Source organism: Phalaenopsis equestris, unplaced genomic scaffold (genome assembly GCF_001263595.1).
Source record: "Phalaenopsis equestris unplaced genomic scaffold, ASM126359v1 Scaffold000540, whole genome shotgun sequence".
Lineage (NCBI taxonomy): Eukaryota > Viridiplantae > Streptophyta > Magnoliopsida > Asparagales > Orchidaceae > Phalaenopsis > Phalaenopsis equestris.
This window is the reverse complement of record NW_018164980.1, coordinates 990,230-1,001,606: the sequence shown is the minus strand read 5'-3', so window position 1 is coordinate 1,001,606 and position 11,377 is coordinate 990,230. Positions and strand designations below refer to the sequence as shown.

Sequence of the window (11,377 nt, the reverse complement as noted above, 5' to 3'; positions counted from 1 at the left end):
CCGATTTATGACTCTATTCTCTTACAATCACCATTAGAATAGACTTAAAATTCCCTACGAGAAGAAGACAACAAATTCTCATAAAAAAGTTGACACATTTCAAGCCCTTATTGGTTATATGAATACAAGTTGGCTAATCAAATATAAAGTGCCAATTTAGCCCAAAATAATTTATTATTTATAGGTCATTTTTTACTTTACTTTCTTAATTTTTTTAATGTATTAGAGAGGACCACTGCCTTATAATTTGATATTATTTTATTAATGAATGGGAAGCGTAAGGCTTCGTTTGAGGAGACGGTAAAGTTCCGTTTGATTGGAGCGAACGCCGATTTTTGCCCAACTCGTTTGGTGAAGACGAACTTTTTCTGAAGTTCTTTCGCAAGAACGGCAAATTTTTATCGTCTCAGATCGAAGCCCGTCTACTCTAATTCTACGAACACAAAAGAGATATGATAAATGTTGTCGTTGTTTCAAACAAAGCCTACGAAAAACTCAGCAGCTTACTTGCATCTCAAGGCTTCATTTCTTAACAAAAATCTCAAATATAGTAAAAAAATAAATAAATGTTTAGGATATTCTGTCTGAGCCATAATCGGACAGCCCAAATGCAATATCAGAAATAAATTTGACAAAGGCATTAAAAATTAAAAATTAAAAAAAAAGTGAGAAGAAAATGAAAATTAAATAAATATGTACGGTATTTTTTTCATTATTATTTGTTTTAAGATGAAATTAGTTCTTATTTTTTAATTCATCCAAACAACTCAGTGGAATTACCTTTTTCATGAGAGAGAGCTTTATTGAAATTTGCTTTTTACCTTTACAAAAAGAAGGGTATTGAGGTAAAAAGAACATATATTGAATTTTATTTTTACTCATAATAAATAATTTAAGTTTATATAAGGTTAACCAAGCATATACATAAAATTTTAGGAGATTTATATATATATATAATACACAGAGAGACAGGGAGACATAAAAAGGAGTTAAGAGTAATAAAAAGTAATATGTCTTGTCTATTATCTTTTATCTCATAAGATGATCTTCATATTTATAGGGGAGAGAGTACAATATAGTGATATTACATTTTTTATCTTGCTTTAATGGGGTTGTACATATACTCAAGATATTTTGCATATTCAAGTCTATTGCTCAACTGCTCTTTGGCACGGTCGATTGAGCTTGTTTGATCTTAGCTTGGTAAGACCGGTTCGATTGAGTTTGATTAGCTACGTGTCGGCACAATTGATTTGATTGGCTAGGCTTTGTCGCTCTGTCAGTTTGGTCTAGTTGTTGACCCTTAATCCAGTGTGAGAATCTTCTGTCGACGATGTTAGACTAGGCTATAGGGTAGAGAGTAAATCATCGTAACCATAAGGTAGCTCGTTCCTTAATGAGGAGAGCCTGTGGGATGACTATAAAACTTTGCTAGATTGTCAATTCTTAGTCTCTGACGAGGAGACTCGGGGGTGTCTATGAGATGACTTGTGATTTTACGGAATAGGGTTTTTCCTTGAGCCAAGTGTATTGTAATGTTGGTTACTGCTTTAGATTGATTTTCTTATGGTGGTTGGCTCGAATGTGTACCTTCTTATTCTAATATGATTGGTCTGAATTCAGATCAATTGATCGCTCTTTTGTGGTCCCTCTTGGCTCAATCAGCCTTCAGCTTTGGCTCGAAAGATTACATCCCGTTAGCCTTCAGTTTTGGCTCAAGTGGTTGAATATGATCGGATATCGATGAGTCCTCCTTTGTTGCACTATCTTCCTTCTGGGCCAAGATATCTCCTCAAGATCAGTGCTAACATATTTTCCAACATACATTATCAAACACCTAAAGCTTAATTATATGCATACCATCTTATATATACATGAAAAAGTATATCTGCCATTTTTAAAGTTGAAAGGATTTTTTATGAGATATCATAAATATGAAAAGTTAAGCCTATGTGTTAGCTATATAAATACATAGGTATTAGATGATATATATTTAAATGTGTCATATTTCTTATTCCATGCATCTTTAATGTACCTTTTCAGAGTGAATAATCTTATTTTATTCAACTTCAAATTATATTTTCACCTCCAATCAAATTTCATATATTTATTTATTTTTTAACTATATTAGGGAATTTATTCATTAATTCACACACAATATAAATATTCATAAAGCTTAAAATTTGAAGGCCAAAGCTCTCCACCAATAATTATCTCAAACACCTTTCCCATCTTATCAAATTAACAGTAATCTCCACTTCCATCGTCTAGATCACATCACCCTGCTTACTTCGAGAGTCCCTACATGGTCCTTTTCTAGGACCTTTGCTGTGACATACCACAGGAAATGCAGCAATCTGTCTTCTTCTCCTCTCCTTTCTCCATTTATAGCTAACAAAAATCTCACTCATCCTTCACTCCACCTTCTTCTTCTTCTCATTCTTCTCCAAAATTCTCAGCTTTTACTATACCATGGGCCTGAGTGGAACTATAGATTACTTTTCTGACTTGTTCAGAAGCTCCCATAGGCACAAGAAGAAGAAACAGTTTCAAACTGTGGAGCTCAAGGTGAGGATGGACTGTGAAGGTTGTGAACTTAAGGTCAAGAAAGCTCTCTCTTCCATGAAAGGTTCGTTTTTCCCCCATGTGAAAGCTTTAAACTTGGCATTCTGTTCGATTAATTAATTTCTGATATGTTGGATTTGCAGGAGTCAAGTCTGTAGACATAAACCTGAAGCAGCAGAAGGTGACTGTAACTGGTTATGTAGAGCCAAACAAAGTATTGAAGAAGGTTCAGTCTACGGGGAAGAAGGCTGAGCTTTGGCCTTATGTGCCTTATAACTTGGTTCCTCAACCGTATGCTGTTCAGTCTTACGATAAGAAAGCGCCGCCTGGCTTTGTGAGGAATGTGGAGACTGTTACTGTTAGTTCGCTGGAGGGAAGACAAGATGAGCATATCACAAACATGTTCAGTGATGAAAATCCAAATTCCTGTTTTGTGATGTGAAGAAGAAGAAGAAGAATCCAATCTTTGAATCTCTAGCAATTAATAGTTTAAAAAAGTTTGTTTTTTTATATAAAGAAGTGCAGGGAATCGTCTTTTTCATCTTTACCTGCAGTATCTTGGATTAATCTGAAGAGTTTGAGAAGATTTTTGAGCTGTTTGGGTCTGTTGTAGAGGTTTTGATGCGTGATAAAGGTATAAAGAGTGAAGAATTCAACTGCACATGTTGGGATCAGAGTTTCTGTCCTTGTAAAATAGGATTTGCAGTTTCTGTCAAGTTTGGTAATTGCATCATTTATTGTGCTTTGATGATTATAGAATCATAATTAGAGTACCTACTGTTCTTAGCTTTAAATGCAATATTTAATGAGCGGCGTAGTTCTGTTAAATGGCGAGCTGTGACAGAGAAATGGCCGGTGGAACAATTCTGCAAAAAACCTTAGATGATTTTTCAATTTCTAGTAAGAAACCTTTCAAATTTAAATTTACAATTATCTCAGCTTCAAAGACGAACCAACGAATTTAAAATTTGTTTAATCCGGCCTCAATAAAGCTGGGGCTCAATCAAACCTAGATCAAGTCCTTGAAGTATAGTTGAATGTTTTGGATCGTCAATGAGATGGTCAAATGAACTCCAAATTTGTCATACTATATTTGAATCAAATGTCTTGATAAGAGGAATCCAACGAGCTTAATATCACTCAGTTCTTATGTCATTAAGACACCTAGATCCCTAAAGAATAATCTATTATTAAATGGGGTCGACATGACCACCGGCCTCTGTAGCCGTCAGTCACTATCAACCATCAACCTTCTTAGCCCCCGACCACCATTGACAACATGCCACCCTAACCACTTGTCACTGTTGATTATCACCCATCAGAAACTGCTATTTACAAATGTTGTTGTCAAATTACGACTATTATTAAAATTGCAAACACTTAAAGAAAGTGCAGTTTTCAATGTATGTAAGATTGTAACCATTCTCCCAATCGTGAGAGAAATCTGTACTCCTGTGCTTGCACGTATGATAGATTACTTTGACCAGCTATATCTCATGTTTTTTTCTTTTTCAAGATTTTTTAATGTAAGAATTTTGGCATCTCCCTTAGTTATTTTTTATATCTATGTGTAAGTGTTGAGTTCTCGTATAACGCTAAGGTGCTAAATCACTACTTTATCGCCGCATATTTTCTAGCATGCAACATTACCTATGCTTGAAAATGTATATTTCATTTTTTTTAAATATAATAATAGTAGTATTTTTTCATGTGATACCAAATATTTAAGTTTTATAAATATTTTAAAAAAACGTGTTTCGTAAAAACATATAAGAATTGTGTGACATATATAAATGCCCTAAAAACAGTAATTCAAAAGGTCAACCTATTTTCTCCTTTAATTATAAGGGATTGTTTGAGATAGTTTTTTGCCTTTTTGTTTTTCAAACTACCGTCATAGTTTTGTTTAGAGAACTATTTTCTCTCTATCTTTTAAAAATTTATATGACAAAATTATTTTTTAAATTTTTTACTTTGGTGGTTGCCATATTTTTTTAAAATAAAATAAATTTATAATAGCCACTACAACTTTTTGAAAAATAAGTTTATTTTGTAACGGATTCACAACTGTTTTTTTGAACAACAGTTGTTGATCCATACATATCTTAAGTTAGCTTAAAATATGCATTACAAAGTTTTAGCGAAGGATTGAGCACCCGAAGCGACCAAGATTGAAGGGAGATAAAACGCTCAAAACCATGTGGAAAGTAGGTCTCACAAAAATTTTGGATAATTAAGACAAAATTGTATGAAACTTTATACATTTTAATCATGGTATTAATTAAAAGAAGAAAAGTTTATGAAGAGGGATTTTTTGTTGAGTATTTTTTAGCTTATAATTTCTGTAAAAGAAATATTAATGCAAATGGATTAATATTTTTATGGTTTAAACTTTAAAGTGATAAAATATATTTCATTATATTTAATTAGTTTTATGATATAAACTGCTAATATTAATAAAAGTACAATAAAAAAGCAATATCCTGCTTAGGGTTTAGAGTTGACTTCGTGGTTTGGGGGTTTTTGGAAGAGGAAGGTTATTGAAGAATCGCTCTTTGTATCTCTGCATCCTTTTGTTATTCTCCTCCGATGGGCTACAATCGGACGCGCCGTTCCAAGCAGGACGGTCCTTCCCGCCGAACGCTGTCCAGCCGGAAACTCGAGTCGCAGTTGTAATCTCTTGCTCTTCTCTCAATATTCGGTTCTTTCGAGTTCATAATCTCTCATTTCTGCTTGATGATTTTCTTTAACTGACAGATTTGTGAAGAGTTTTCTTTTTTATTAATTATCACTGTCTGGTAATGATTTAGGGATGACAGTCGCGATACCTCACTACCAATCCAGGAAGGTGCGCACGCTTATTCGTATGGCTTTTGCACTGATTAATGTTGTTGTTATACAGGGAAAAAATTGGATATTGTTGAATGTCATGATAGTTAGATCAAGCTGTGATTTCTTCTATTTTATTTCTCTGTTATTTGAGTTGGTGAACTTTTCAAGTTGCTGTGATTTTATATATTTTCACCATTTGAGCCGATTATGAGCTTTCGGATATGTAGTTTGGATAAGAAAAGGTCGGATATTATTAGGCATATGTAGTGGAAAGAGATTGTTCGGACCCTTTCCAAAGGTGGCATATTATTGATTTTATATAAGCTCGACATTGCTGCCATTAACGACCTTATGTCAGTGGAAGAAATTAGATGTAAATGATAATTTTAATGAATTATTACAGCTTTGATGGATGCTTTACCGAATTAACATGATTGGAGGTATCAAATTAATCAACTTTGCTTTCAATTGAGATTTAGCTAGAAATCTTTTTTTGAAAGGGCATTTGGTTCCAATTTGCTTCATTTGTTTTTAAATATAGAATCTTAGGGGGACATGCTCTCCCTCCTCTCAATGACCCTCCCACATAAAGCCCATGTTTTTTGTTATCGGGTATGAATGAGAATGTCAAGATGGATTTATAGGACTAGATTGTATTGAGTGAAAATGATTATATAATTGTTGAATAATAAGGGTGTGGCAAATCAATTCAGTGTTTTTTTGATAATATTTTGCTGTAGGAACTGTAGTGCCGCTATTGTTGCAAAGTTAGACAAAGTCATTTGCTAATGTGTTCTTCTTGATTGAGGGAAGCCATGTAAAGGCACAGACCCTGTGAGGTATTTCATGTGCTTTTATTAACTATTAAAATTATATTGCGAAAGCTTTTGGAAATATTACACTAGAGCAAAATAATCTCAAATGTGGTTTGATGTTCTTTTTCATGTTCACTCAACCGTGTAAGATGTACCAATAGGGTGGGTTGCAAGATTTAATGTGAAAGCAATAGGGGATGTTAAGTGATAGATCAAGTATATGATAGCTAGAAGATGTCCAAACAACAATTCTATTAATTAGATTGTACATCAGATGAATGAGTTACTTGCAATGAATGTCAAGGAAGGATAATAAAGCTGCACAATGATATGGCTAATGATTATGATGATTTTAAGTTCTCTATGAAATGTTAATTTGCAATTTACTGATTCAAAAAACATGCATCTTCTTAGGATATGAATTAGTATCGGATGAATTGTTATTTAGTTTTTTTTTTTTACATTTTTTTTTATTTTTTGTTTTTTTAACACTGTAAATCTATACTTCAAATGGACAATAAAGGAGTTGGATTGTACGCTGAACTTGATCAAGGATGCACAAAAACATTCAAGAAGTCGCTAAAATCTGGCTTTACATTCGGTTGTTTTGTCCTCCTATTTTCATGCATTGTCATCCTAACTTTTTGGTGTTGATTTTATGAACCATCATTTTTTATTTATTCTCGTTGAATGGTACATGCGTCATTAAACTTATTTTTACAAAGACTTTTGAATACCCTTTATATCTTCATCTTTGATTAAGTTCTTATGGTCTTCACTTATAATGCATCTAATTGGATAAATGTATTAAGATATTTTATCTCTTGCCTTATTTATTTAATAAATATCTATTTTGCCTTTTTTATAGTAATATATGGTATATATCAATAAGTTGCAGTTTTTTCTTTGCTCCATATATAGTCTGTTCTAGATTTATTTCTTTACTATAGTCATTGTTACTATCTTTTCATATTTCTTTTTCTTAATGAAATTCGTACAATCTCACCCACCGCCAAATATCCTTACTCATGTTTGATATAATTTTTAACTCTTCCAAAAATTTTATTGAAAAATACTTAATGAAACCAAACATTCTACACCACATCAATGGCCAAAATAAAAATTTTAGTTTACGTCTTAGCAATCTATCTTGAAAGATAAGTATTTTCCCATATGTTGAGTTCTACAATCTTATCTAAGAGTAATTATTATTTCTTTCTTTTTATTATTTTCTTTTTCTTCTTAAGGTATATATTCATATTTAATATTTTCTGTTATTTGATCAGTATTATCTCTATAATAATTTTGATATAGTTGCAAAGTTTTTATTTATTTTTTAAGCAAAATGAATTATATTTGGATTTAGTGGCTCTGCTTACAAAATGTCATTCTCATTTTTTTTTTAAGTATGTTATTGTTATATAAGATTTAGGCTACTATATAAGCAATTATAGCTTGCCCCCATGCATTTTTATCTCCTATTACACATGCGTTATGTAATCGGAATTTAATTTTCAAATTATTCTCTTATCAATTTGAGGAACTTGAACTAGTCACTTTATGCTACCCTTTTTGATAATTACCAAAAAGGGTAGTATAATGTTAAACATTTAAGATAGAATAGTAAATAATAAGTTAATTATCAAAAAGGGTAGTGTAAAGTGAAGGAGAACATGTATACCCAAAAAAGAGAAAGTGACATCGAGACCAAACTTTCTTCAAAAATCTGCTCCAGCAATCACGAACCTGCACCCAATAAATCGGACCAATTTGGGAAAAGTAGAAGTCAATGCATTTAAGAAAGACACCTGCTTCCAGAAAAGGCTCAATAGTAGTCCCGCAAGCATCAGCAAAAGAAGAGAGTTAGCATATCCCATAAAGCTGGGATAGGAATCACACCATCCCACATATGAAAAGGCTATTCCAAACGAAGCTAAAGAGATTTGTAAAATCCAAAGCGTGCACCACCTCACCCAGATAAAAACCTTAAAAAAACATCTGAATCTTAGCTTGAAAATACCAATTTAAACTGAAGCAAAATTGTTCCCAGCAGTCGAGAGCCATATGAAACTGAACAACTGAAAAGCCAATGCAAAAACTGTCCCCCAGAAAAACCGCAAAGGCCCCATCCACTAATCCAGCAAAAATATAAATTAAAGTAAAACTGAAAAGGTGGTAAATCTGAAGAAAGCCTCCAAAGGGCAGCACAATGGAAAGCCCAGCAACAAATTTCCAGAGTGGTAAATTCCGTAACTAAACAAAGCAAAGACAGAAACAACTAAAATCTGATGTATGGTGAATCAAGCAAATCTCCTTTAAGCAAATTTTGAAGTTGCGGCATGGGACAGGACCCTTAAGAAACCTCATTTGTAATCCTACCCATTCTTGCTAACCAATTTGCTGGAGAGTTGCTCTCTCTATAAATTAAAGATAAATGAATCAATAAATTGTATCGTTGAATACAATCACAAATTCTATTCATTATAGCTAGCAAATCCCATCTAGGCTTAGAAGCCTTAAGGTACTCATCGATAAGTGTTTAAGAATCAGTCTCAAAAATAATTTTAGAGAGCTTAAGAAGAGCCGCAACTTGCAAGGCCAATAAAAAAGCCCAACCTTCAGCCTCCAAAGGAGAGGAAGCACAAATAGGAGAAGCGAAAAAGTACACACTGGCCAGAATGATTCCGTAAGATTCCACTAGAGACCCAACTTCCATCCATATTAAATTTAAACCAGTCCATAGGTGGGGTTTGCCATTTAAATATGGCCATCCTACCCTTTTAAAAACGGTAAGGGAAGGAGCAAACATACTACCCAACATTCTCCTCCTTTTTTGATGCAACACAAAAAGTAAAAGATAAAAAGAAAAAAGAAAAGGATTTGTCTTCTTTGCTTGGAAGGTTGCAAAACACGATAGAAGAACCTTTTTTCCTTCTATTTTTCTGACACCAACACTTGTCTAAGGCCTCACCACTTGCTGCCACTTCAAGCAACCATACACGAGCATGTCATCAAGCCATCCCGGGCAATCCGCTTCACCATCCAGTCGCAGAACCAAAATTTAACGAGAGGGGTGATGAGTGTTTAAGTTTAAAACTTTTGTTACCATAAATTTTTAAACTACTATAAAATATGAGTATAACTAATATTAATTTTTTTTTAAATATTTATGTTTAGGTGGTTGGGAAAAATGTTTTAGTGTACTATATGATATTAGAGAGTTTTACACTGCCATTGTTATGTTCCAAGCCTCAGATGTAAAAAGTGCAGACTTACATTATGTTTGTCGATAATCGACATAAAATTTGTCGAAAAATCATGACATGAATTATTTAAATCCTTGTGTAAATGCTAGAGACTCCCTTGGAAGTGATGCATTGTATGACTTGAATATAGTAAAAAGTGTGCAAGTGCCTTTATATTGGCACTCGGGTGTAGCGTCATATAAACAATGATTCTCAAGTTATGTAATGATGCATGTAAAATTAGTTCATGAAACTAATATTAGAGTATGATCTCGGAATATGTGTATGCTCACTAGTAACTTAATGAAATTATTTGATATTATGTTTCATAGAAAGAGAAATATTTTATGTATTAAAAAAACTAAATGAGTTAGTGGAAAAACTAATAAGATAGATAGCTTTGGTTTGAAACTTTGGTATTCATGTAGGAGTCACACTAGAAATGATGTAGGTGCAATTATAGATAACAGTTTGAAAGATAATGTTGTAAAAATTAATAGAATATAAAATAAAATTATAGCCTTTAAGATTGTTGTTGATACTAACATTTTTAATGTTATAAGTGCGTATGCTCTTCAAGTAGGTTTAGATATAGATTATAAAGAAAAATTCTAGAATGACCTAAAAGAATTAATACAAATAATACTTTTTGAAGAAAACTTATTATTGGAGGACATTTAAATAGACATGTTGGTATAGTGATAGAAGATTTTGAAAATATTCATGGTGGCTACGATTTTAGAGTGATTAATGAAGAAAGTAGAGCCATATTAGATTTTATTTTAGCGTATGTTTTATTATTATTAAAATTTATTTAAAAAAGAGATTAACATATTATTACTTACAAGAATTGATCTAAGAAAATACAAATTGATTATTTTCTTATGAGAAGAGATTATTGAGAATGTAAAGATTGTAAGGTTATTCTAAGTAAGATTTTAAGTAGTTAACTTCGATTATTAATTTTAAATTTTAAGATTATAAGTTCTAAGATAAAAAATATTAAGAATCTTCGTCATAGAATTTGATGTGGACGCTTAAAAGACAAATAAATTTTTTTTTATGGGTAAACTTTAACATTTCAAGATTTAGAATGTTAATGAAGAAACAAATTCTATGTGAGATAAAATAACAAACACTATTAAAGAAGTGACAAAAGATGTACTTGAAGAATTAAAACTAAAAGTTTCTATAATTAAATATAGTTTGTGGTGGAATAATAATGTGCAAGAAAAGATAAAATATAAGAAGTTGTGTTAGAAAAATTGACTTAAATGTAAAAGTTTAGAGAACTGTGGAAAATATAAGTTGACCCATATGGAGTCTAAAAGAATAATATACAACAACACAACAACAACAAAACCTTAATCCCACTACGTGGGGTCGGCTACATGAATCCTTTTTCTCTATTGCGTCCTATTTAGTGTCATAGTTTCATTTAATTCTAGTAAATTAAGAACATTTTTATTACAATAAGCCCAAGTCTTCCTAGGTCTACCTCTGCCTTTCTTAACACTAGTCGAATTTAAAACATCTACTCTTAAAATCAGATCATCTAATGGTCGACGTTTAATATGACCAAACCATCTAAGACGATTTTATCTAATTTTGTCGGTCACAGGAGCTACACCAACCCTATCACGAATATATTCATTCCGCATTTTCTAAGTGTAAAGCAACTCATCCACCTAATCATTCTCATCTCGGCAATACTTAACTTATTATTATGCTTCTCTTTTAAAGGCCAACACTCAGCGCCATAGAGCATTGCAGGTCTCAACACCGTCTTATAAAATTTTCCTTTCAGGCTTAGCGATATTTTTCTATCACACAAAAGGCCCGAAGCATTCCTCCACTTCAACCAACCAACTTGAATTCTACTATTAACATCCCCATCTATATCACCATCGCTTTGGACAA

The 11,377-nt window shown here is 32.4% G+C and overlaps 2 protein-coding genes across 2 annotated transcripts in view; both read left to right on the top strand.

Moving 5' to 3' along the window:
• The first annotated feature begins 2,238 nt into the window (after positions 1-2,238).
• On the top strand, positions 2,239-3,324 carry LOC110028952 (heavy metal-associated isoprenylated plant protein 23-like). Its single transcript, XM_020731034.1, has 2 exons — positions 2,239-2,629; positions 2,709-3,324. The coding sequence occupies exons 1-2, from the start codon at positions 2,473-2,475 to the stop codon at positions 3,005-3,007; spliced, it is 456 nt and encodes a 151-aa protein (XP_020586693.1). The 5' UTR covers positions 2,239-2,472; the 3' UTR covers positions 3,008-3,324.
• Positions 3,325-5,067: 1,743 nt separating this feature from the next.
• LOC110028946 (ribosome biogenesis protein TSR3 homolog) overlaps positions 5,068-11,377 on the top strand; it is a 37,929-nt gene continuing 31,619 nt past the window's right edge. The window contains exons 1-2 of the mRNA XM_020731023.1: positions 5,068-5,237; positions 5,376-5,413. Of these exons, the coding sequence (XP_020586682.1) occupies positions 5,155-5,237; positions 5,376-5,413 (121 nt within the window). The 5' untranslated portion in view covers positions 5,068-5,154. The remainder of the gene's footprint in view (positions 5,238-5,375; positions 5,414-11,377) is intronic.